General features: G+C 39.4%; 1 protein-coding gene across 3 annotated transcripts; it reads left to right on the top strand.

Moving 5' to 3' along the window:
* The first annotated feature begins 510 nt into the window (after positions 1-510).
* Positions 511-22,363, top strand: LOC119735997 (uncharacterized WD repeat-containing protein all2124-like). Of its 3 annotated transcripts, none has more exons than XM_038209983.1 (9): positions 511-588; positions 963-1,178; positions 2,450-2,630; positions 4,002-4,108; positions 4,804-4,953; positions 6,455-6,535; positions 7,418-7,630; positions 13,811-13,964; positions 21,623-22,363. In XM_038209983.1, exons 2-8 carry the CDS (start codon positions 978-980, stop codon positions 13,928-13,930), a joined length of 1,053 nt encoding a protein of 350 aa, XP_038065911.1. In that variant the 5' UTR covers positions 511-588; positions 963-977; the 3' UTR covers positions 13,931-13,964; positions 21,623-22,363. The 3 variants fall into 3 exon arrangements, with proteins under 3 accessions (XP_038065911.1, XP_038065909.1, XP_038065912.1); XM_038209981.1 differs by having other exon boundaries at positions 517-592; XM_038209984.1 differs by lacking the exons at positions 511-588; positions 963-1,178 and adding an exon at positions 1,912-1,997.
* The last annotated feature ends 5,622 nt before the right edge of the window (positions 22,364-27,985 follow it).

The following is a 27,985-nucleotide window of genomic DNA, read 5'->3' as shown; positions in this document are numbered from 1 at the left end:
ATTTTAACGGATTGAGCAATTGAAGTATTTTTTTTTCATCTAAAAGTTCATTATTAAATTGGCTTACCAGTCATAATTTTTTTTGGTGCCCTTGCAGAATAGTGAAACAATCAAAATGTCAATTCAGCAAATCCTTTGCAAAGTGAATGTGGTGCTTTCCATGAAAAGTGACATTCGGATCGTATTCGCGTTAAACGGTTTAAAACACTATTGTTCGTGTCATATTATTTTCTTTATTGTTTGATGGTTTCTCATGAAATTAAATGCACTAATGTTACACAAATCTCCAAATGATGAACACCATGAAAAATCACTGAACGAAATTTCAATTTAATACATCTTGTGTTGCTTGAGTTATTGCCCGACAACGGACTGTGTTCTTTTTGTTTAAAAGTGCACCGCGCATTGCATGCATTGTGTCTGTGGTTTTATTTTATCCACAGACACTACTGCAAAATCACAAGAGCGACCTCTATTGATTTTCACGTCGACACGCATTTCAGAGAGTACGTTTTAGTTTTGTTTACAGACGACGATCGACCGTCCGTCGAGTACGGCGTACACGCGGCAAAGTGTGAACGATTCTCAGTAAGTAAGTGGATGATCATGATGATCTTTTGGTTTTAAACTCCTACAACTCTGAAACATTCAGCATTAAAAACTAATAATACAGGTCGTATTGTACAGTACGGAGTATTTCAGCCACATTTATGGTGGGTAGTGTGTGCGACATGCCAGTGGACTGATCACCAATTCATGCAAGGCATGGAAGGGGGAGGGGGGGGGGGAGGTGTGCATAGTTTCATTTTCCGTCCTTTTATGTTAAATCTTTGTGCATTTTTCTTGTATGTTTTGTGTTTATTTGATTCAGAAATTAATGTAAAGTAAATTTGTATCTGTTGCTCATATGGATCTTGATGATAAAAAGTGCATGATTAATGTTTTGATCACCTCACCTGCAGTGCACATAGTTGATCATGGCTCGCCGACGACTTGAAGCAGCCATCCGCGCTGGTCGTGCCATCGACAGTGAGCAGTCCAAACCACAAGCAACCTTCACCAAGCTGATGTCATTACGAGTCATCGACATCACTGACTACTTCTCAGGGGTGTACAGCCTGCAGTTCTCTCACGATGGCGATTTGCTGGCAATCGGCTGTGGAAATGGGGGAGTCCTGGTAAATTGCAGTGTTTGTGGTCCCAACTATTAAAGTTAGCCCTAGCTGCGGTGTCTGGGCATGCAGGCTAGCCCCTCAAATGGGACCTCGATACTATACTGGCTCTTTTCACGCCGGATGACGTGTATTCGCGCAAAGGTTTTGCGGGGTTCAAAATGGATGACAGATAAACATGCAGGGAGCGAGGCCGGAACTATCTGTCAGCGACGCGCTCGCAGCGAGCGAGGCCGGAAATATGAGTGTGCTGCCCGAGGGTGATGGCTTCAACCCGCCTGGCATTGAGGTCGAGTGAATAGTAATCCCGCGCCTCGTTCCGTTCTTGTCAAAATACAAATGTTTTCCCGGCACGAGCTGGTTAAGGACTGATCCAAGCACGTTATCACTCACTGTGCAATTAAGCCAAATAAAAAAAACAGTTTCTCGTACAAACTTTTTCAAAAAAGGAGGACGCAGGCACTTTTTTTGTTCTAATGATGGATCCAAGGTGGTGGATTATTGTTTTCCGAAACATCCACTGCTGGACTGTTTCGTCTGACACAGTATTTGAGCGCAAGGCAAGCTGGCGCGGTCATGCGGTACAATGCGGCAGTCTCGCAGAGCTGCAGTGATCGCCGGGCGTCCGGCGCATACAAGGAGAGCAGCCTTAGATTTATTCCAGTACTGTGTTATCTTTTTACCAACGACGCAGACGCTTTATGTGCGTACCGTGGTGATCACCCGTGAGGATAGTTGTGCCAGTCTATTACGGCAATGGTAACCCATGGTGCTCGCTTTGCGATTTTACGGAGGAAGAACTGGGTGAAATTTGGACAATACAATGTAATAATAAATCCAGTGTTTTGTGTGAATGGTACAGTTAATGACACAACATTAAATTTCTATTCTGTTTGTCTCTTAAAATAAAATAAATAAATGTTTCAGTTTATCAAAATACTGCACGATCAAAAACATGGTGAAATGGACCAATGAAATACCGCAGCTGCCTGATAAATATTTATGAGGTATAGTAAAACAGATACAATGTTGTTTTTTTTTGCGGGGAAATGACTCCGAGGTGCTGGATGATTGGGACTATCTCCCGAGGCGAAGATAGTCCCAATCATCCAACACCTCGGGGTCATTGGTTTTCACTTTTTCCCCACAAACCATGTTGTATCTGTATACTATCCTCCCCCCCCCCCAATAGCAGTGGTACTAAGTAAGACTAGCATTTCTACGAAAGGCGCAATATTAGGATTTCATAATAACTGTTTTGTTTTTTGTTTTTCCAGTTGTACAGCACTAATACGGGTGAGATGGTGAAAAGCCTACATAAGGGAGGTCGCATGGAGTTACCGGTGATGGGGCTAAGCTTTCATCCCGAGCATAAAAACGAGCTGGTGTCGGTGGGTGCCGACGGTAACATCAACGTGTGGGATATAGAAGAAACAAAGAAGAAAATGTTCAACAAAGGTGAGAAAACAACAGAGTAGTGTTGTGTCTATCCATTAAAGAGGTTGTGGAATGCTCGAAGACATTTCCGTCATATTTCGGGTATATGTAGCCTAAGGTGTGATGAAATAAATACGACTATTGTTTCTGTCATAAAATGAGTACAAAAGGTACTTTTGAGAGCTGTTTTTCAAGTCCTGTCATGCCTGTTTCGACCCGAACGTGCAATTTGTGTAAAAGTCGTCGTTGCGGGCAGCAAACAAAACACAGTAAATCGTGACGTGATAAACAGGACTCCCAATGCAGAGTAGCATAAACGAGTCCTGTTTATTACGTCACGATTTACTGTGTTTTGTTTGCTGCCCGCAACGACGACTTTTACACAAATTGCACGTTCGGGTCGAAACAGGACCTGAAAAATAGCTCTCAAATGTACCCTTTGTACCCATTTCATGACAGAAACAATAGTCGTTACATATACCCAAAAAATGACGGAAAGGTCTTCGAGCATTCCACAACCTCTTTAAGGTTTGTCAGTGTTCCCAACGGTCCGAAACTTGATTTACAGTCCCTTTTACTATACCTCATACATATTCATGACCGAGAGCCGAATTCTCACTGGTCCATTCACCATCACGTGCCGGCCGCTACTTTTGCTGTTTACCAAGCGTGCACGCAGGTATTCACGCACTGGGTAAATACGAATACGTAGTAGACTATCGCATTGGTTACCCGTACGATAGTCCATTACACATGCGCTTTACGACGCAATCGTGGAAATGTCGCACGGGTGTAGTACGCACAAACATCTCCCTAGCTACGCACATCAGAAAAGATGACAGCACACGTAAAAATGTTAATCAGCATTTTCCCGAAGTCAATGATGCCGAACTGGAGAATATTTTGGACAATAAAGACGTCTCCCCTGCTAAAAGAAAGTTGTCCTCAATGCGGTAGAAACTGTTTGTGTTTTGCAAAAGAACTGAACTTTTCTGAGGTTGACCAATATTCTTCTGGTGAGCTGGACAAGTTTCTCTGAAGATTTTATGCCAAGGTTGCGTACTGCAACGAGAAAATTCAGCAACTGAATATGTATGAGGTATAGTAAAACAAATATTACGTGGTTTATTTTGGGTGGATTGTCGATATTAGCTCCCCTCAGTATTGTAAGTTGACTTCGCCTCGGGACTAGTTTGTCAACTTCCAATACCTCGGGTAGCTAATATTGACTATCCAACCTCAAACCATGCTATATTTGTATACTGTCGCATAGATGGCAGTCTTTGTGTCACCCTGAGCTTGGGATATTAATTGCTTCCCTAGTTCTACTTTCAGGCTAGGAGTTTACAAAGAAAGAAATAAATTTTGTTTTGATTTTCATACTCTATCTAGAAAAGAATAATGAGATCAATGCGATAGACTTCAGTTTGGATGGGGATGTGTACGCCACAGCAGGCAAGGATCTGTGCATCAGGCTATACGACGCCCAAACAAATCAGGTAAAACTTGATTGATTCAGACTTTTAGAGAGAGCGCTAACATTATCAGATGATAATGAAAGGTAGAGTATATCATTTGCAGCTATCCAAAAAGTAACTGACAAAATTATTGTTGAAAAGCTTACTTGGTTTAAAAATAGAAATGACACTAAACTCCCTGTGAAATTATTCTTTCTGGCATGCTGTCATTTTGAAGAAAAAAAATGAAAGAAGGCCATTTGCAACGATCGTTGGAAATTTGGCGCATCCGTGAATGGGTGCGCACAAGTGTTGACGCAATGCACACGCGCGCACAGTTGCCATGGTTGCTATAATTCATCAGTTCAGCATGTGACATCGGGTAGCTGCAATCAGCTAAATGAGAACGTTTCCTGGATGCTGATTTCAGGCTCAATTCAAAACATGACTCGGGAAAACTTTGAATTGAAAAAGAGATCCTAGAATATTGTTTCTTCTCCGAATATACAGCATTCACAGAGCTAAAGCGTCATCAGGTTAGTTGTTAAGTACCCGTCTGTAGATTTTGAGCACTTTTGTTGCTTCAAACGACAAATGATCTACCCTACCTTTAATTAAGATTGGTCAAATCAAATCAGATTCACACTTTTGACTCTTAGCTTGACCAAAATTAAATAGGGGCCCGTAAGTACACAATTGCCACAAATGTATTGAGATTTGATAATTTCTCCCTCCAGTTACTACAAACGTACGAGGGTTCCAACCAACTCCTGCCAGTGAGTGAGGACGAGAACGATTTGGGCCATGGCAGGCGGGTCTTTGCTCTCAAGTTCCACCCAGACGACAACAGTATCTTTGTCACCGGAGGCTGGGACAACTGTCTCAAGGTAAAGGCGAAGTCAAAATTACTATGCAAGTGGCTGCGAAAGCATCAGAGGTCATGTGCTTGATCTCTTGTCGGGGGCTATTACTACGCGGAGGGTCGGCATGGGTGGCGCAGTGCGTTAAGTGCACGCTTCTCACCGCTCTGGCCCGGGTATGTTTCCCAGCTCAAGTCATATGTGAAAAAGTGAGGTTGTTCGTTGATTCTCTTCTGCGCCACGAGGGTTTTTCTCCGGTTCTCTGGTTTTCCTCCCTTCCCAAAAATCAACACTTTCGATCTGTGGTTAGACATTGGTCATATGGCAGCTGTCTAAGGTGCCTTTACATGCCTTTGGCTCAACCATGTTGTAGCTGCGTCCTTCGCAATTCAGCTTCTGCTGCGAGTAAGGATGATTAACCTCCCCCCGAAAAAATGTATTTATACTATGTATTCACGGTCTGCGGGTTATTCTGCAGGTTGTGGGTTCGAGTCCAGCCTGTGGCTATGGTGCGTTTGTCCTCGGGCAAGGCACTTTGTCACTCATTGCTTCTCTCCACCCAGGAGTAAATGGGTACTTGTGAGGGCAGAGATGGTTATTGTGATTGATTTTAGCTGCTTTGTGTCGAATTGGCAGCATTGAGCTATATACTCCCCAGGGAGCTGAGATGGTATTTGGAATATTTCATTGGCCCAGTGAGCAGGGTAATAAATGATGTAGCACCTTGAGAACCAATACTTATGGTGGATACGTGCTCTTATACAAATATTGAATGCTTCGAGTGGTGTAGTAAAACTAGCCTCCCGAGGTGATCCATGGACCATTCTATTTTCCCGAGGCGAAGCCGAGGGAAAATAGAATGGTCCATGGATCACCGAGGGAGGCTAGTTTTACTTCACCACGAGATAAAGCATTCCATATTTGTTTTATAACACTTCACCCACAGATTCTGCTTGATTTTAATATTTTAAATTATTGAAATCTGAACACAGTTGAAATAAACTTCAATTTCAATACAAAATTGGTGAAAAATGTATTTCTCTCTTAAAAACTACCCCTTCACGAAATGTTTGAACCCAAGTCTGCGGCGCGCTCTCTTTGGAATAATACGCGCTACGCACAACGCTCAACGCGCACACCAGCATGCATTTGCACACAAATACCGCGCCGTGGAAATAGTACTTTGGTTGCTAATGGTATAGTACTTTGGTTGCTATGCGCATAGTACTTTTGGCCGTGCACAGAAAGATAGCAAAATTAGAAAGTAACATGTGACTCGCTCTCGGCCAATCAAGACACAGAATCTGTGGGTGAGGTGTTATAATTATAAATACATGTTATTATGTAGGCCTAGCTAGCTCTTGGTGCCTGTTTCAAACAACGCCATAGACTGAGTAAAACTCCTGTCTGTTGCTTCATCACCACTCACAAGAACTCCAGCACGAGGGGCACGTCGCTTGATAAAACTTACTGGGTCCGCTATTACCAATAAGAAATACTGAATGTTTTTGTGATCTCTCTTGGACAGATTTGGGATAAACGAACGAGTCATGGTGTGCAGGGAACTATTGGCGGTCCGCATGTATGTGGAAGTGGCATTGATATCAAGGTATGTTGGTGTTTCTAATTGGAAATTTTTCATTGAAATAGATTCCCCCTTATTACCACATTGACCTGCAGCCGATTTCACGAAACAGTGCGTATCTTATGCCTGTTGTAGGATCTAAGCAATTAATTAGTTGTGCAGCTGCGCAATAAACTTACGATCGATTTCATGAAAGTTGGCATAGCTGCGCGACGTTTTAACCCTAACTCCCTATTGCTAGGATGTAGCTTCGGTCCTGCAAAATCCTCCAATTGGCATCATGGAAAAATAGCATATATAGCCTCAATCCTGCAAATTCCTCCATTATTTCATGGATATGGTCTGTGTAGGGGTGACGACTGCCTGAATCCTGCAAAATCCTGCGGCAGTGACTGTCAATATGTTGAGGCTTGGCCAGTGACATCCTGGAGCAGTACGGAGGATTTCAAGCATAATCCAGGCCTATATTTATGCATGGCTGAGCAAAAACAACACAAGGTCCGGCCTACGCACTTTTGCCACTTTAACCTCAATCCTCCAAATTCCTCCACTTTGGCAAAGAGGATTTTGAAGGATTCAGGGCAGTTAGGGTTAAATTTAAAAATGGTGGACGAGGATAATTACAAGTTACGACGACTGATTGTACATGAGTATAATTTCTGTTCGGACACAAAACAGTTGTTGAATCAACTCTGCCTGCCATTTTGAAAGCAGTTTTTCCCGACTTTCTTCGGAATCGTGTGACAACTATTAAAATTACGTCACGGATTACGGACAAATGCAGAGCTTCGGGACAAAGTGAATGTTCTACCCGGAACTTGTTCGGAAATTGGCCCGGATTATGAATTGAGTCGAGCCCTTTTACCGATGCAGTCTTATAATAACTTGCTTTGCCTTTTTTTCCAGTCTGGTAAGATTCTAACTGCATCTTGGGTTGCCAGCAGCGCCCTTCAGGTCTGGGACCTAGCCATGGGTAGACTTGAGCAGTCCGTCCCCCTCTCGGGTACCGATAAGAAAGGAGAGTTTCTCTACTGTGCCCAGTTTTGCGATAACAATGTCGTGTTGGCAGGGGGGAGTGGAACGTGCAATGCCCAAGCAATCGACAGAACGACTAACCAGGTAAGGTTGTGCTATTAGTTATCACACGAGCACGAGTACACCACAGAATATTATCTTCAACAAAACTTGAATCCTCGATCCTGATTGGTCGATCCATGGCAACAACAGTGTAACATCCCATATAGCACAGACGATGTTGCGCTAGTTACGCGTATCACACTAGTTTTAGATTCTTGTGCTTTCCGCTTACGCATTCCATCTGAACTGGGCATCAAGTTGACGTGAAGTAAAGTTGTTATCCCACTCGTGCTCCTGTAACACAGAAAAAGAAGTGAACCTGTAGCCCATATGCCACTCCACCTTCAGCCATGTTGCATATGGGACACAAAAACAATTCCCCCCCCCCACCCGATAAAGACGTACTACATAATTTGATTTACATTTTCTGTGTTGCGCTTGCGCTCATGGGATAACAATAAACAAACATAGATTGGTTTTAAAACCCTCCTATGCAAACATACGTTCTGTGCAAAGTTGTCCTTCCAGTCAGAATCAATCAAGTGACTGTTTTCAACAGTTAAGAGCTCCCAGCCTACATAAGGCAGGATTGACTGGCTGTGACTGTTTAAATCACATGATACAGCTATGGTTTGACTGTAGGTGATTGATAAGCCAGCTGATGGATTTTGTCTGTTGACTGCATTTGACTAGACACAGTGCTTGCTTGAAATATGATCTGACTGTTGATGACCAGCCAGTGTAAAAGGCATGGCAGGGGAAGCGGATTGATTTTTTGACTGTCTGTGGCTGATCAAACAGCAGGAGGGTTTACTTAATGTGCCCTTAAAGTGTATAGTGTCTGGATAATTTGTAAGTTTTAGACAAAATTATGCCATAGAATTTGTAGTATAACTGTAATTACACTGGAGTTTATTCACACAATGTTTGTCTCGGCATCTAAATCACAGCCGTTGCCTAACTAGAAATAAATATTCCAGCACTGAAAGTAAAGAAGTTATTTTCAAAAAAGCTACAATGACATGCAATAGCTCCCTCTCTTGTTGAAACTTTGCTCTCCCTTTGTGCTGCAAGTTTCAAATAGCGCCCTCTATTGAGTGACAGAAGTGACTTGCAGTGACATTAAAGTAAAGTGCACAGCGTGTGTGATACCACATCTGTGCCTGTGTATTTATCTGGGGAATAATTGTTTTTCGTGTGATGCCGGATCAAGTATGATAATTTACAGCAAACTAAAAAAAAAAAAGAGGGGAAAAAAAGGAAAAAATTGCACAGTCAGCTAGCTAGAATGAGTAAATAGGAATCTTGTTTTGCATATTTTGTTGATGTGCGAGTGTTCAACAGCTGGATGTGTACATTTTCATTTTCGGATCCATGGACAATTTATCATGTTATTAGCATGGTAAAATGTTATTGCTGATTTTGTCGTCAGTTTGTTAACAATATTAACATTGAAGTGTCTGGAGTTTAGTCTTCTTATTTTACATTATTTCTGATGTTTGTTTGACAACAGTGAAATAAACTGTCTTTTCCTTATAAATGTGTATACAATGATAACTTGTTTCATTGTGCAAAAATTGAGCGAAAAATGTGTATGTTTTTGAATACTTTAATGACTTTACATGCATTTCTGAACATTTTTCCAATTTATTTGTGAATTAGATTAAGAGGGATGCAACTTTTCCTTGGATTTGCTGATTTCCTCGGTTTTTACTTCTCATGAATGCCATTACAAATTGAAAAACACTGGACAAAGTCTTGTGTGGTTTGGATTTTCCCTGGTTTTTTTTCCAAAATTGCCAGTTGCATGCCTGAATTTAGCCTCGTTTTTCCTTGCTTGCATGACATAAATTCACATTTTCTCCTTATACTGCTTGGTTTTCACACAGAATTCGCCCTTTTGAATTCCCTTGAATTCTCCAAAACCATTTTCAAGCAAAGAATTGGAGCCCGTTCTAGACAGTGCAACTTACCCCAACAATTTTAAGCATGTGCCATTTCAGATATTTTGCAGGTAGTCGGGAAGACTTTTTAATAACAAATTGAAAAAGTAAATACATGTACTTCATTGAAAACGTCCTGGGTTTGGTGATTTTCATCTCTCAGATTTCGTTTGGCTGAATTTGTACTTTGTCGGGTCCCCGCCGTGTTTTGGTCGCGCGGCAATATCGTGTTACACAATTGATGAAGTTGCCACATTGTGCTGGGTTTCGTAAGGCAAGGGGTCCTTAAATGCTGGGGACTATCACATAATGCATTATTCCGGCCCCCTCATGTACAAGTACGATGTCGGTAAATATCATGAAATATTAGTCAACGGTAACACAATATTGAGGAGCGAAGTGGGTGTAGTGGAGTGCTCTAGCTGAGTTTTCTCCTTCAAAGCAGTTCACTGAGATTTAGAAAGGTTAACCCAATACAAAAAATACACCCACATACAGCTAAACCTTCTCAGACTATTATTCATATGTGAAAATCTGTGACTGAAACAAACAGCCTTAAAGATGCGTTTCCCGTGCAGTTTTCAAGTTTCACCTCGAAAAATCGATTTTTTTTTCCATTGCTAGTTTCCTTACCATATAAAAGTTATTCACTTTTGAATGAGACATCGAATGAAAAAAAGGCACCGACGTTTAGTTATTGAATTGTTTCTCCACAAAATTCTGAATTATTGGCTGCCAGGCAATACCTTAATTTGGATCTCACTGGGCGGGTTCATTTGTGTCTATAACGAAAGCCCTCTTTCAGAGGAATAAAGTAGTGTTTCCATTGAAACAAAACATACAAATTGAAAATCTGTTTTGAGAAAGACAACAATTTTTTGTTTTGAGGAGCATGGTGTATGCGGCTTTAGGTTTATGGCAGTGCACTATGCAATTATTATGCTAGTGCGTCAGTTGCATAATCTCAAAAAGATATATTTTTAGTGTAGGTAATATTGACATATGTTTTCCAGTTGTTTATGGTAGCTAAATTTCTGTCCTGATGATTTGAAATTCACAGGCGTGTGGAAAATGGCAAACCTGGATTTTTCTTGGCATGTTATTTTTCTAGGCGTGTGATATTTCTAGGCCTGTGATTCTGTGGTCCAAACTGGGACTGAAAAATTTGGTATTTTATTTCATAATATTCATCTTGGTGAATTTTTTGCCCACAAATTATGAGGTATAATTATGCCGTAAATGTATTCCAAGGTGTGCCGTATAGAGGGATTCAGGCATGCGATTAATGGCACTTCTGGGAAGCTTTTAGGCGTGCAGTGGGGTGGGGGTGTGATCGCACGCCTCAAATCAGAAGGACTGTTATTTTTTTAAATTGTGAGATTCCGTGACTGATCACAGTTTAGCGGTAGAACTTACGTGTGGGTGTGCTTGTGGTTTTGTGCAAACACTGAAGTTAGTCTTTCATGAATTTGAATCACCAGTTCCAAGCTGGTATTTGGGCAAGCAAGTAACAGAAACAGTAACTGAAACTTGAGAGGCTATACATGCAATATCTGAAAAGCTACAAGAATTAAACAGCAGGTGTAGTTTCTATTTTCCTGAATACATGTATCTCATCAACTAAGAGTGGGGTAGGGTGGGACTGAGGAGTTAAAGGTACAATCCATCATTTGCAGCTATCCAGAAAGTACCTGTCGTAGTTATTGTTGAAAAGCAGTTTTGGTTTAAAGATATCCGGTAGTAATGGGACTAAACTCCCTGTGAAATTGTTCTCTCTGGCAAGCTGTCATTTTGAAGAAATCAATGAAACAAGGCCTTTCAGACGATGCATCTAAAGATGCATCTTTGGAAATTTCTGTTAGTAGTTCGGTTTTTTTTTTATTCAGCGAAGCACGCGCAAGTGTTCACACGATGCACACGCGTGCGCGGTTGCTATAATTTGTCAGTTCAGTGCGCGACATTGCGTAGCTGCAATCGGCTCAGTGAGAACGTGTCTCGGTCACTGAATTTGGGCTCAATTCAAAACATGACTCAGCTACTTTTGATTTGAAATCGAGATCCTACGATATTGTTTTCTCGGAATATAGGCCTACAGCATTCACTGAGCTGACTTTTCATCAGGTTAGTTGTTCAGCACCCTTCTTTAGACAATAAGCCTATACAATACAATAAGCCTATGTACTGATGACGTCATACTTTGGTTACACTTGTGCTTTCTTATGGGAGCCTGGTGGGCATGACAGTTTAAAAGCCCCATGGAAAAGCGCACATGTAAACAAAGTGTGACCCTTGTTATCCTTTGATATTTGGGTGTGAAACTACTACACATTCTTTGTCAGTGTACTCATTCCATGTGAAAACCAGTTTCATATGAAATTTGTAGTATCCACTTAGAACACCAATTATCACCTCATCTTAGACAACACTACATGTACAAACTGTCCACGATCAAATTTCTCATTTTGCAAATTTGATTTGTCGAGAATGCTAAAAGTAATGAGACACTGACTTTGTGATCAGTGGGGATTTGTCATATTTTTTTTGGTGGTAAGAATCACGCGTACGCCCGAGGCATCCGTTGTACGGCGGTGAACCGGCGGAATAACAAATCGGCTTTTAGGTCTATGACGCGGCCCGCCTGTGGCTTAAGTGAGCAAATGAACAGCCAGGCGTCTGCCAGGAAGATTTGTGCAAATGAAGAGTTACAATCATTGTGTCTAGACTGAATGGTCGAAACAAATGGCAGGCGTCGGAGAAACAGGATGTCTTTAAAAAAAAAAAAAAATTGTGAAAAAGTGGCTTGACAAACTTCCAGTTACATGTTAAGTTTACTTCAGTTATTTACAACAAAAAAGACTGACCAGTTTATTTCATCATAGTTAAAGACATTGAACCAATGCTTAGTTTCTTGTCAGTTTGATGTGACTCTTCATATTGCGGGTAAAGGTACGGTACATGTATGTCTATTTTGAGAAAAAGTTGATTAGTTTTTCCCACATGCTAGTCATTTCTGTAAGTGCACATGTATCATACATAGTACTTAACCGTAAATTAAGTACGTACATTCACATTCTGTTTCGTAACCAGAGGTTGATGCCCCTAAACTTGCTGTAGCGTGGGAAGGGTAATTTACATGTAGATGACTGAACAATTTTTTTGACGTATTTTTTAAAGGTAGAGTTAGAGTAGATCATTTGCAGCTTTCCAAAAAGTAACTGACAAATTTATTGTTGAAAAGCTTACTTGGATTAAATATAGTGATGGCAATAAACTCCCTGTGAAATTATTCCCTCTGGCATGCTGTCATTTTGAAGAAAACAATAAAAGAAGGCCATTTCCAAAGATGAGTCAAGTGACGCATTTTTGGGAATTTCTGTCAGTAGTTGGTTTTTTAATTCGGCAAATTCGTGAATGGGTGCGTGCAAGTGTTGACACGACGCACACACGTGCATGGTTGCTATTTTTACCTCGGTTCAGTGCGTGACATCGCGCAGCTGCATTCGGCTGAATGAGAACTTGTCCCAGATGCTGATATCGGGCGCAGTGCTAAACATGACGCGGCAACTTTTGAATTGAAATTGAGATCCTAGAATATTGTTTTCTCGAAACATACAGCATTCACTGAGCTAAATCTCCATCAGGTTAGCTGTTAAGCACCCATCTTTAGATTTTGAGCACTTTTGTTGCTTTAAACAAAAGAAATGCACGAATGACAAATGATCTATATTTGTACTTACCTTTAATGTTTAATCAGGACCATATATTGGTTAATTTTCACTACCTTCTATTTCATAACCAAAGGTTGATGGCCTTAAACTTGCTAAAGTCTGGAGTCGCCAACCTTCATGTCAAAATACTCGTCTAATGTGGTGTTTATAAATATACTGTAGCACCTTATGCCAGACTCTCACAGTGCTTCACAATTATCACCCTGTTCATCAGGCCATGGGACCATTTTTCTGCAGCAGCTTGAGATAAGCACAACCTGGTCTCTACCTTCGCAGGGACTCGGTTAAACTCCTGGGTGGACAGAGGCAATTGTAGTAAAGCGTCTTGCCCAAGAACACAAACCACATGTACTCCCGTCAGGGCTGAAACCCATGTGCATAGCATCATACATGAGTGGGACGCCATAACTATTGAACCATGGGGCTCATTTGAAATACTCAGCCTCCGTGCTAAGGCTTGATTCTTGGAATTGTAATCTCATAATTCAGTAAATGTAGGGGACAGGAACTAGACCACATTCACCGTTTTTATTTGCTTTTTGTTTCCTCAGTTGATTGGCCATGTTGATCTTGATGGCAAGGCCGTGCAGGCATTGGACAGCACAGACGGGGGTCGATACATCGCAGTGGCCGGGTCTTCACCAGTTGTAAAGCTTGCCCAGCTGGCGTAGAAATCCCCGAGCTGAGAGACTCAAAAGATTCAGGGTAAGCTTGGTCTTTCAAGAAGTGTGGACTCTTTGCTCAAGCACACCTCAATGCAGAGCTGCCAACTCTCTCTGATTTGCAGAAAGTTCCCTGAAAATGAACCAATATTTCCATGTTCTGATGAACAAATTTGAAAATCTCCCTGATTATGGAAACTTTTGTCCCTATTATGTTGAATGTAATTTTCTAAATATCTCCCTGATTGTGGGTACACAATCTCTATGATCGCAAGATGCAAATGTTGGCAGCTCTGTCAATGGGAACATCGAGGGAGAGAGTTAGGCAGATTGCTATTGTTATTGGGCCTGCACCCGATTTCATCAAACTCTTCGTAACTTACGATGCATCGCAGCGATGCGGCGCGTCGTATCTCTACGATGCGTCGCAGTTGCGACGCGTCCTGCGATCCATTTCACAAAACACGTCGTAAGTGCAACGCGTCGTAGGTGTATTTATATCACAACTCGGTGACTGTTTAATGTATTTAGTCAGTGTACAGTAAACAGTCGTCTGATATTCAACAAAGAGTCGTCGGATCTCAGCTCGAAATTTGTTAAAACGTAAAACAAAATGGCAGCCGTGCAATGCAATTTTGAAGGAAAACAATCTCTCATTGGACTGTATAGCTACTTTGAAATTTCAACTCTAATATTCCGGTCTAATTCATAATTATTCAATGAATTTTCTATTTACAACTTTATACACATTGCCTCGGTATTATAATCTCGTTAAAGTAATGTTTATGGCATAAAACTGGCTTAGAAATGACTCTCTTATTTTGCGATGACCACTAGACACGTCGTAACTTGCGACGTGTTTTAAGCTGTTGTCAAGGAACTTACGACACGTTCGACACATCGCAACTTTCGTGAAATGGAAGATATGACGCGTCCCGAGTTGCGACGTGTTACACGTCGTAACTCGAGTTGCGACGTGTCGCAGTGCTTGGTGAAATCGGGTGCTGTTTGTTTCCCACAGTACCTGATGGGATCTGGGATCCCTTCCTATGTTTTGCTCAGATCCTGATCTGGATCATGGATCTTAAGGATCTTCCCGAGAGGTAGTCTGAGTATCACCCATTGTCCAACAGAGCCCTCTCCATAACCAACGTCTGATACATGTGAGCAGTGCAAATTTTATGCGACCCCGTGTGCCAGCCAATCAGAGTCGACTTTAGAAATTGGATGTCATTGCAATCAGAGATGTGGACGGAGCTGTTTATCGGTCAATTTGGCTGACATGTTTTTATAAAACTAATACAACAACTTGTTATGGAAGACCAGATACAATGTAGAAGGCGCCCGCTGAAGGTCAGAATCTCGAGGTTAAGACGCAGTCTTGTCTTGCATAATTAATCAACGAATCTGCTCGCATATAGACCCGTGCTGTACCTGCAAGGGGATGTTCCATAGTCTACCAGAGACGTTGATCAGCGCAAGATTCAAAATGGCGACTAACGAAGCAATGTGCAACATAAACCGTCTCCGTGGTTGCTTGGTACCAAGAATTCCTCTAAAGCACCCATGGCACTATAGCTCGCTAGTACAAAATATGTTCTTCATGTACCGGTACCCTTTAATGCTTAATAAATAAATTATATTTGTGAAGGGCAAAGCCTAATTTCTGAAGCTCTTGCACCTGGAAGGTACATGTAAGTACTTTCCAAACTCAATTATATACATCATGTATGTAATTTGGTGTGACAAAAACAAGCAGTTAAACTTCAACAATACAAGAAAATGCAGCTTAAAAACTTAAATTGCATCCTTTGTGAAGTTTTCAAGCATCCATGTACATATGTTGTCTGTACATGTACTCAACAAGAAAAGCTATATATCTACATGTACACGAACCACCTGCCTGTAAGCATGGAGATTCTATTAATAACCAATTTAAATTCAACATCAGTTCATTTGAGTTAAAGTAGCATCCAAATTCCCTGTTGCCTGTGCGTTTTGAGACAGTACCTACCAGTATAAAGTCCACGTCAATTTCCTGTTTGAAGCCAACCATGCGTAAAGTCATTCAACTGATCATTAAAATCGCTACCTTGAAATTAGATCTGTGTATCTGCGTGTACTGGTAGTTTCCAAACTGTACCTGATAAAAGGCTGGCATATGCATGCATAGTTTCCCGACCTTTTATGTGATGTTTTTGTACAGTAATAAACCTGTGCTTATGCTGCTGCAGTAAAAAAAGTGCAAAATATGACTCTTATCGATGACAACTTCAGCAAAACATTGGGCATTATTCTGTACGTATGCACTCAGACACACGATGCATTCCTCCCATGAACAAATGCAACAGCTTTGTTTGTAATTCGAAATTAGTCCTGTGTACTTTTAACCACGTGTGCCAACCACTTTTGTGTTTGTGATAAGTTTACTCTTATGAGTTGTTTCCGAGTAGGCCTTCAGGTCATATACAGGCAATTAATTGATCATTTGCATTTTTGTAACCTACCAAATTATTATCAAATAGCTTACTTGGATTAAGAATCATACATGTACTGGTACTAATCACCCCGTGAAATTATTACGTCTGGCTTGCTGTCATTAAGAAGAAATCAAGAAATGTAGGTGATTTCAAAAATTCAGTCAATTGACTGATTTTTGGAAATAAAGAGTGCTATAGATGAAATCGTGTTTTGTGATCAAAAGGTTGTGCATGTTTTTTTTCACTGTTTTCTCGAAAAGTGAAATATCAACTGAGTTGAAACTTAAACAAGTTGGGCTTTGAACATTCCTCGATGGATTTTTGAGTGGTGTTATTATTGGAAACGAACAAAATGCATGAAGCGCAAATGATCTTACACATGCCTTTAAGATACCATTTCAAATGCATACATTAATGATAACTCAACACAAACACCAAAAGAAAAGTAAACTGCATCTGTTGTTTTTCCAAACACTTGCCCGAGTTGCGTCTTTAAATTTCCAACTGTGTTGAATAAAACTACGGAAAGCTCTCTGTAGCACCTTGAATGGTTTCTTTTTTCTTAAAAAAGAAATTCTCTGGAATCAAGATTTGAACCATAAACCTATAAAATACAATGCCAGTGCTGTACCCACTGAGTCTGAGTAGGCATGCATATAGTTGGCACTATCCCAAAGTGCCATACAAAAGTGCAAAATTGTTTTGAAACTCATAATTGTACGATTAAAAGTTGCAAACAGTTTTTGTTAGTAAATTATAGAGAGGAAGCAGTATTGTGTAAAATTTGTTATGAATGAAATGCAGCACTGCATGTATATGACGGTACATTACATACACATGTAGTTGTGTATCTTGAAGCAAAGGATGAAATACACAAGCAGTATAGTTTCTGTATACCGGTATGTAAATTTTACATACCAATTGACAGGCATGCAACTTTTCCTCGGATCTACTGATTTCCTTGTTTTTTTTTACTTCTCACGAATGCCGTTACAAATTGAAAAAATAGTCTTGTGTAGTTTGGAGTTTCCTTGTTTTTTTCCTTCTAAATTCCCAGTTGCATGCCTAAATTTAAAGGGAACAAATGATGAAATGAGGACTTACATTTGAATGCATGTATATTAACAGAAATTCCTTCGTTACTGAACAGATATTAAGATATTGATACCAGATATTCAATTATTTATAACCAAGTAAAAAAAACACAAGCCCATTTGGAAAGCACTTTGTCTACCAAGCATGGCCTTGCGTTAGATGTGATAAAAAAAACACCAATGGAATGTGCGTTGCTGGTGGACTATTGAACAGCGCGGAAGCAAACTATCGATCGTTACCATGGCAGCCAGTCCACCAATCAAAGTGGAGACACCTGTTGAGCGCTATTCAGAAATGCCCTGGACGTAATGGTTCTATTGTTTGATTGGGGTGGGGGGGGGGGGGGGGGTTGTGACGTTCAACCAAGGTTGCGAGACAATTCTTTCCAGTAAAACGGACTTGCATGCTGAAGAGCCATATGCTACTCAGCACTGTATACACTGTTTTGAGTGTGCTCAAAACGGAAGTGTAATGTATGTACAACATTAAAAACAGATTCATTTGAAAACATGTGCACAGGCCAAAAATTTGCATTTGTGTGTGCATGATCTGGTACACGGTACCCTGTGGAGACATGAGCATAATAGGGAACAAAAGATTGTAAACATGTACGTCTCCACAAGGCAATTTCTGATAGATTGTCTCAACAAGGTTATTACAAAATAGATAAATGGATTTTACTCAAAAAGTAGGAATTTCCAAGGTGTGTTGCAAAGTGAAGTATTTTATGTAAGGGATATTAAGTCCAAATTTCAGCCTAGGAAATTAATTCTGGTTAAAACATTTTGAAACTTCACTTTCAAACTCGAAAACTTTAGTACACAAGAACAAAGAAATGACTCCACAAGGATACAAATTCCAGTTTTGGTTGTGTGTGGGAGTGTTTGGAACAAGAATCACATAGTTGTGTGCATACATGCAAGAAATTCATCCGGGAGTTACAATTCAAAAAAAATAATTGGGATTGGGTTGAAGAATTGCATCGCTATTAAGTACCTGCTGAAGCAGTGTACATTAGAAAAATGAAGCAGATGAAGTTAGCCTTCGACTGTTATTAAGTTACAGTGTTCCTTTGATGTATAAGCACAAATGATACAATATGACACAAATTGCCATTGCAGTGACAAGAGAAATTATAATTTAGATATTATGTTCTTTCCTATCATAATATCTATAGACACAATTATGCATAAATCTGGATGGACTGGTTACACAGCATTTATAAAACGTTCAGTTTTCTTGCTTTTTTTCTTCAAATTTTTCGGCGATCTGTATCTTGGAATTTTTTTTTGAAAATTTCTGTGACGTACAAATCTGCATGGTACACAAAGGAATCAATTATATAAACAGAATAATATTTAATATTTTTGGGGAACCCCAAATCACTGATTTTGTGGTAGTATCTGATTCTCAAATACGAAGGAAAGGATGAAAATTTTAGTCCAAGTACGGGAGGTTTACGTTTGTGCAATTACTCCATCCCAAAGACTATCATCTACATGTATGTAATTGTATGCTGCGTACAGTATAGGCTTTATTCACGAGTCGGCCATATTAAATTGAAAGCAAGATAAAATCTTCATTTTTGGAACTTGCGAAATGAAAGCAATGACATAAAGTTAATTACAAATTATTGTCATTCTGCTCTGTTCAATAATTTAAAATTTGAGATTAAACATACCCCAATGGTTTAAGCCACATTAAAAAAAAAATTGAAAGTGAGGCTTGGAACGCATAAATAGTCTGGCACCATCCCATCCAACAGTTTACAATTTATTAAATACATTCAGGGAACACGATCCAAAATGGCTTCCTCGTGAATAAGGTCTATAGTGCACTCTTTTGACACTTTTTTGACTTTTTTTTTTAATTTGAGAAACTATGTCCTTTCTCCCCCAATCAATAAAATCCTGTCAAATATCTATCAAAGACTCGCCTCTGTTTAGGATGACCATACATTGATTTAAATTTTCCGGATATATCAATCAATAGGCAAGTCCAACATCTGACCTGTGAAAGCAACAGCCTGGTGTTCAGCATGAGCAAACTGATGAAAATCCTATCGTGGATTTCACTGCAATTAAGGCTATAATTACATGGTCAAATTTCATGCAATAGCATTCAAGAAAGACCCTTTTTTTAATACAGCTGTGCATTTTTTTAATAATATACAGGGCGAGTCAAAAAAAAGAGCAACCCAAATGTCGGGACTATTGTTTTGGTGAAGTGCTGCGTGTACAGTAGCACTTTCAAAATCTAGGATATGAAAGCCCAATTCATAAGCTTTCTTTTAGTACAAAAATCTTTCAAATCACTCATGTCCTTTTCAAGTTACTGAATTTTAAACACAACCGCCGTTTTAAAATTCTGTCCACGGATCACAAAAACAGTGTGCATTCTTTCAGCAAACCAAAAACAATTCACACACATCCATATGTGAAATCTTTTCGTTTTGCTGAAAGAACACTTCAGGAATTTGGGACCCTGTTGTCCTCTATTGTTCAATGTTCCCTATTGAATGCAGAACTTGGACGCACATGTGCAGTGTGTCCCGTCCATAAGACTCTCGAAAGTGTTAAAAAAAACCTCTCTATCTTGTTTGTGCACGGATCCCATGATAATGTATCCCTCACATCAAGCAAAACAAGTAAATAGAAGTTAAACTGTAATAGGGTTAATGCTTTGGGAGATGGCCTAACATAATGAACGACCTTACCCTAAAAATACAAACCACACAAAGTTTCAGACTGGATCTCAGGTTTCATGGTTCTGCAATAAAATATAAAATCCAGCTAATGTACATGTGGTTTTTAAATTTTTATCTGTCTGTACCGGTTGTGTTCTTTTTATGGAATTGACGTACATGCATTCTTCATAAGCCCAGTTGCTGTGCGATAATATACAATCTTTTTAATCAGCTCTCTTGCGTCGTTCTTTGACTCTAATTCTCATGTTTATGGAGTTTGAAGGCTTGCTATGGCTTATCTAGATAACAGCTGCTTGGAGGTTGAAGTGTTCCCATGGTTATCACTGATTGTGGTGACTAAACGTGCAGTTTAAAAATATCTGCCCATGTTTTCTCTAATTTGTTTGATTTATGAATAGCTATAATAAACGGGGAGTTCGTGATCCGATGTTTTTCTCTTTTTTTGGGTTTGTTTGGCGAGGCCTGTATGCAAAAAACCCTTCTGTTTTACGTGGGAAGGATAAGGAATTTGGAAATGCAACATGTTAGTTTATGAAATTTTTCTCTTCCATTCTTTGGGCAGCTAATTACTGATAAGGACGGCTGGATAAATAATTCATCGTTTGTTCTGGGGATATGTTTTTGTCAACATGTGATATTGAGGTTTGAAGAGACTGGCCTTTACATTTTTGTGCTTGATGGATGTTAAGGTAGAGTTTGGGGCATGCAGCGTTGTAGTCGAGTCCATCATAATTACGATAAGACATCACAAGTCTTCCCTTGTTTAAGTTACTCCCCTCCCCCTTGTGATTGGACTTGTGAAAGGACTTGTGATATACTCTTGGTGGGCTTGATGGACACACAAACTGCTTAACTGGATCGTTACTATGTCCACATAATTATTCAGTCGCTTATATGCTTCAGAAAATGTTATTGAAGTAAGGATGTGTTTTTAAAGTAGAATCACCAAAATATACTTTTCAAAATATTAAAAAAATATAAAATGTACCCAAATATGGGAACAAATAACGTAGGTATTTACGGCTTTAAACAAGTCAGTGTAACAATAATTGCTATAAAATACTAAAACCCCCCAATCCCATCCATTTCTGAAAATTACAGCAAAAGCAAATGTTGTATTTTACCTTTAATGCTATGCAACCCTTCTACTAGTGAAAAAAGTCTGTAGGAAAAGGACGTCAGGCTTTGGCAAACCTGCTGTCTGCATAATCACATTTACATAATTATGGCAAATATCATGAAGACCTTAATTTTGGTGACTGCTCTATGTTCCGACACCCCTATGTTTGGTTAGGGTGAGGAATAGGAGTATGTGCAGTCAGAACATAGGGGTGTCGGAACATAGGGGTGTCGGAACATAGAGATGTAACCCTTAATTTTAACCCTAAAATATCTCTTTCTGATTGGTTACACTCGTAGGTTTGATTTGGCAATGCAACATTACATGCAGGAGAATGATGGCCCAGGGTTCAACAGAAGTGAGCAAAAGCATTCCTGAGTTGGCTGGTAGTCCGTGATATGGCAGTCAAGAATCTTACCTTTTGGTGAGTGTATATATTAATGTTGGAAGAAATTTCTAAGTTTGGAAAAGCTGTTGCAAAAAAAAACGGTGGTTGAATTCTTCATAGGAATGCGTTTTCCGTCCCCTCGATGTTTTGTGAATTCATAAATTTCATTATCCGTCCAGTTTATACAATTGACATTTTTTCAGATATGTGTCTAAGAGAGATCTATATTGTGTACATATTTGTAATTTGAAATCTTTAACTATACCCAGTATAGTACCAAAAGAATTGCCCTGAATTGTGTTCCTGTCAAACATATGGTTCTGTGGTGCAGCTAAAAGTTGTATATATTGTATTCAAATATTGTTATCGAGTTGCATGTACAGTCATCATGCACAGTTAATATTTAAAAAAAAATACAAAAATAAAATACCAGGGTATACAGTCAACTTCCGCTCGATAAGATAAACAAAAACGTTAAATTGAAATTGAAAGATTAAGAGAATGTCAGTCAGTTTTTTTTTCTTTTGCAGTGTAAGCAAAAACTGGTTTACTCAATTACTCAGGATGAAATATTGTGAATGCAGCATTAACTAAAGGGACAACTAAATTTTACAAGCATTTACTGTTGAGGTTAAACTAAACACTGCAAAAAGAGAAAGAAAAAGAAAGTCCACACTCATTGGAGTGATCATAATTTTAAATCTGATCGTTTTATGATGATGTCATTCATATAGACCTTTGGGGAATTTTGTTAGTTACATTTTGATACCCCGTTTGCTACCAAAGACTGTAAATCGTCCAAGATTGTCAACGGTGTATGAAAATGAGGCAGTTTGAAAAGTTGCAAATTTAAAAAGTGCGCTAGTTGAAATTGCTGCATGACAATGTCACACTGCCCACAACGAATGGCAGGGAATTTCATCACACAGTGCTTGCATGCATGGGGGCACACGAATGGAAAGGCCCCCGCTTTGTTCGGGCACCGTGCAGTCGATAGGGGCCAATTACGGGCATGTGTGGTTACGCTTAGCAATTTCTCCTCGCATAATCTTTGAATTTTTCAACTTTTTAAACTGCATCATTTTTCATAAACCGTTGTCAATCTTGGACAATTTACAGTCTTTGGTAGCAAATGGGGTATCAAAATGTAGCTAACAAAATTCCCAAAAGGTCTATACAAATGACATCATCATAAAACGATCAGATTCAAAATTATGACCCCTCCAATGAGTGTGGACTTTCTTTTTTTTTTTGGTGGTGTTTATCTGTACATAGTAATTAATGGATACCGAGATGTGTTCCTTACTTCATGCACTCACTCCAGACAGAGTGTCACAGTGTTTTTTAGCTTTTTGAATTTATTGGGTTCTTTGTTTGTTTATTTGTTTTGCACGGGCCAAGAACCCTTGAAAGTGAATTCCAATCTTAAAGGGAATATACAACATTTGCAAACATCGAAAAATAAAACTACCAAGTTTTTACAAAATACCTTACTAGGATGTTGGTAAATGACAGTCTCAAGCATCTTGTAAAATTATGGCACCTGGTGTGAAGTCATTTTCGAGAAAATTGTATTTTTGTATACATTTCCAACGGTGGTCGGCCGATCAGCGTTGGAAAAACCTAACTATTTTTCAACTACTGCTCCAAATTTACCATTTTTTAGTCCAAATTTTGTTTGCTATTGGTTACATGTTCATGAACGGGTGCAGGCCAGCTAGACTGGTTCCCTTGCCTTACAATTTTCCATCATCTATAAATTGATCCATTTTATCTTTTGTGGAATCAGGGAACCAGACTACTTGAACATTTTTGTTTTTCTTGGTTTTTCCAACCTTTTCGAACACAAAACTTCACAAATGTCAGTGTAACAATATTTGATCTATTATTCTAACCCCTTGAATAGTTCATTTCCGAAAATTACAGCAAAAGCCAATGATGTACATTCCCTTTAAAGAGTAGCCAAGACTCTGAAAGGGGAAGGAAAAAGTTAATTTTAGATCGGGGAGGAAAGCCTAGGAGTGGTAATCATGAGAAAAACCTGCACATAGACCAATCCGAGTTGCCCATGTTTATGATTATTGGGCTAGCTTTCCTCCATGGATGCTCCAAAGCTCGCTTTGGCATTTGTCATAATGCACTCCCCATTATTGAGGCATTTGGAGCTGTACAGAAAGTGTGATGGGTGTCAGGCATGGAAGTGTCCTAGTAATACGCCTATCAATTGTTTCCCCCACCCCTCCCCCACCCCCGGCTGCCCCACCCAAGACATGGGGATTGTGACTTTTGAAGTGAAAACATCCCCACCCCTCGGGCAAAATTTAAGTGACAATCCCCGAACATGCCCCGACATATACGTGGGCGCACTAGTGATTGCCTTTCCATGTGGTACGCCAATGTTAACAATGTAATTTCAGTGAACAAAAGCCCCACCCTGGGGCATGAAAAACGTGACCAAATCTGACATCGGACCTAGGGCGGGGTGGGGGGGGGGGCATTTGATAGGCGCTTAATGGCTACCATCACCATCATTTCAAAATTGGATTGGTGTATAGTGCGACAGGTTACGAAGGTTTTTTTTTAAATTTTCACTTCACAAACCTACATGTACTTGTATGTGTGTCCTTCCTTTTTTTTTCAAATAAGTGCCTATCGAGGAAAATGTGCCTATACCGGTATTTGTACATTGCTTAGACTTCCAAGAAGATCATGCATTGTCCATGGATAGCAGATTCTGAGGAATAAAAAGTCTTATGTACATTGTAGGTGACCCACAGACTTAAGTTTTCCTAATCTTGCCAAATGTTTAAAAGTCTGTTTTGCTATTGATGTGTATAATTTCGCACATATTTGAATTCTATCTTGCTATTTCAACCTTATTACATGTATATATTCTGTTAAACAGTTCCTTTTTACAATGTGTTGATATTATGCTAGTTCCTGTGTAGTAATTAGGTTTATGCATGCCAGTTTGTATAGCATCACAGTGCCATATGCTCACAGCTACCAAATAGTCCCTGTTCCATTCTACGACTGTAATTAGAGTACGAAATTGAATCACTATGTTTGTCTCATTGCCATGTTATTTACATGCAAAGTTATTTAGATTTTCAAAGTACTTAATGCACTTTTTGTGAAGTTTATCATCATGCATTTGTCTACTTTCGCTCCGCAAAAGTCTATTTAAATAGGCCAGTTCAAACTGTTCGTGTTTACATCCAAATTGGACTTTTATGGGTTCCCCCCCCCCCCCCCGGATAAACAATGCACCATATGCTACATCTATCATGTGGGATTCCAAAATGGCAGAATGTTGACAAATCACCCCAAATCTCGCAGCTCCCTTCCATCAAAAACAGAACCAGGTCAATAAGGAAGGGTCAAAACCGTTCGACAAACCTACCAAGTTTCAGAGCACTGAAACTTGGACTATACTATTCCCTATCAAACTATTCCTTATCAAACAGACAAAGTCTGTTACAGTACTCCATGGAACTTCTGTTCTGAAGAACACTAATACCCCCGACCCTCCAAAAATATCAATTAGCATATTTTTGTATGAATGCAAATAGATGCCGAGTGTTTACCAGATGAAATATAAAGGTACATGAACTTCAGTTAAAAATAAAATGGTTATCAGTTGTTTGCATTTTGGAAAGAAGCCAATGTTGTCCAGGCTCTTCATTGATTCATTTTCAGCCTGCATAGCATTGTCTTTGGAGTGTTACTGACCAAATTTGTTAAAAGGTCTAATAACTTTGCTTCCATATGGTGCGTATAGAGTTCAGTATGAAACTCTATCTTGATATATGGCTCAACGAAAGTGCACATAATTACGTGAATTTTGTCCTTACCTTACAAATACATACACATTTGCAATCAACAGGAATTACCAGTGGGGCCTACATTGTTAACCTACATGTGCATTTATGAACAACAAGGCAATCCTAATTTCATTTTTTACAGCTTAGTGTATTAATTGTTGCTGCCATGATCAAATTTGTGCTCAGACCTAAAAACTCTCCTTTTTTTAACAAGCCACTTTTTCTTCGCTCTCGGCAAAATTGTTGAATCAACAATTATTTTAACCCGTGTCTGGTACACAGGCAATCCATCTGTGTGTGCACGATTCCCCCCATCAATATTGGGACTGATGTTGAAACACATCAATAAACTGAACATGCTATTACTCATTAGCATGGACTGGCACAGCTGTTTTTTTTGCTGGCGTATTGTTTGCGGTTTGCGTCAGGGACATGGGGAATCCCACTGTTAATGACGGAGTCTGCGGATGATATTACATATTCATTATGGTAATTCCAGTTGAGCTGAATCCTTGCACATGATGAACATGTATGTGGTGTTGCGATGGCACATACTGTACATGTATCTCATCATTATGCACATAGGTTCATGCATACTTGGTGGATGGATATGTGCGGCAGTGCAGTACACCGTAGGAAACTACACTCAACCAAAAAAGAAAGTCCCCCCTTAATACTTTTTCGTCTAACTCAAAAACTACTGGACACATCTTGCTCAAATTACGACAGATCAGTACAGAAATTCCTTAGCAATCCAGCCATACTCTTTGTTTGGCTCAAAACAGTGATAATGTGTACAAAATTATGCAATTTATGACAAATGGTACCGGAAAAAGTTGCACTTTTGTATACGTGCAAGGCGAGTGTGAACCACAACTTGCATGTATACAAAAGTGCAACTGTTTTCGGTATCATTTTGTCATAAATTGCATAAATTCGGTACGCATTATCACTGTTTTGGGCCAAATAAAGAGTATGGCTGGAATGCTAAGGAATTTCTGTACTGATTAGTCGTTATTTGAGCGAGAGGTGCTCAGTAGTTTTGAGTTAGACACAAAAGTATTGGAAGGGCGGCGGACTTTCTTTTTTTGGTTGAGTGTAGAAAGCACTCAGGTAGCGCAAACCTCCGCCAAGGCTAAACAATTCCCCGCCATGTTGTCAGTACATCCAAAAGAAATACTCGCATAAATGGTGAAGAATCCTTAAAACAAATCCTGGATCCAGAGGTGAGATACGAATCACTTCCAAAATCTAATCGATTTGTACTTGTACCAATTGGACCACCCCTAAAAGATTTTTCATGCAAATCAGTCCATAACTTTTCGACAACCAACCAACAAACTAGCCAAATCCGATGAAAACATAACCTCCTTGGCGGAGGTAACCAGTGCAAGGTGAAATACTGTGTTACTTTTGAAAATCTGTATTCAGATGTATTCTGTGCCCAAGAAATTGACCTTTTTTTCATTGACCTGCGAAACACCTATAAGTTTATTAGCTAATGTAAGAAAATGTAGGGTGTTGCATTCATCTCACAAAACACCTTGAAACTTGCTATGTACAGTGTACACGTCCTGATTATGTATAATGCATAGTTGGAAGATCCGTTTTCACAAAAAGTAGGAGTCCTATTTTCCTAACTTGATCTTAGTGTGTTGTGAAACTGGCTGCACATCTCTGTATTGGAATTTGCTAACATTACATCTAAAATGTTCTATAATTATGCATAGAATTTGAATCCCAAACCTTGTAGAATGGGAATTACTATTACCGTGGTAAAGATAATAAAAAAAAATCCAACAGAGTTAATCAACCCACAATGGGATGTTGTGTAGACTCCACACTGCAAAAAAATGCTCTGTTAAATTTACACCATTGGTATCTATATAGGACCATCTGGTGTTGTCCTATATAGATACCGAATGGTGTTAAATTAACACTTCAGTTTTTGCAGTGCACAGGTTGAGGACTGATATAAGGCGCGTAGGATCATTTGCATTTACCCCAAAAGTAACCTTCCAAATTATTACCAAACCCAAAAAATTACTTGGATTATTTTTTTTAAAAATCGTCCTGGTATGAAACACCTATTGAAATTCTTCCGTTTGGCTTGCTGTCATTTAGAAGAAATCGGAAAATGTAGGTGATTTCCAACGATCAGTAAATAGAAAGATTTTTGGAATATAGAGTGCTATTTACGCAATCGTGTTTCGTGATCAAAAGGTTGTGCATGGTTTTTAACTGTTTTCTCAAAAAGTGTAGTGACTTAGCTGAAACTTCAACAGGTTCTGTTATTCAGGTTATTCTTCTTGGATTTTGAGTGGTTGTATATCGGTAAGAACAAAATACATAAGCCAATGATCCTATATGCCTTTAAGAATGTGTTACTTATTCAAGTTTGAAATGTGTTTTTTTTTCCAACGAGCACGTCAACAGGTGCCATGATAAAA

The sequence above is a fragment of the Patiria miniata genome, unplaced genomic scaffold, assembly GCF_015706575.1.
Source record: "Patiria miniata isolate m_02_andy unplaced genomic scaffold, ASM1570657v1 HiC_scaffold_29, whole genome shotgun sequence".
Taxonomy (NCBI): domain Eukaryota; kingdom Metazoa; phylum Echinodermata; class Asteroidea; order Valvatida; family Asterinidae; genus Patiria; species Patiria miniata.
The sequence above is the reverse complement of the archived record's forward strand: the minus strand, read 5'-3'. Positions and strand labels throughout refer to the sequence as shown.

Coding starts and splice junctions, on each gene's coding strand:
- LOC119735997 (XM_038209983.1), top strand. CDS start 978: ATGGCTCGCCGACGACTTGAAGCAGCCATCCGCGCTGGTCGTGCCATC. Junction 4,109..4,803: donor ACGACGCCCAAACAAATCAG/GTAAAACTTGAT, acceptor TTCTCCCTCCAG/TTACTACAAACGTACGAGGG. Junction 6,536..7,417: donor GAAGTGGCATTGATATCAAG/GTATGTTGGTGT, acceptor CTTTTTTTCCAG/TCTGGTAAGATTCTAACTGC.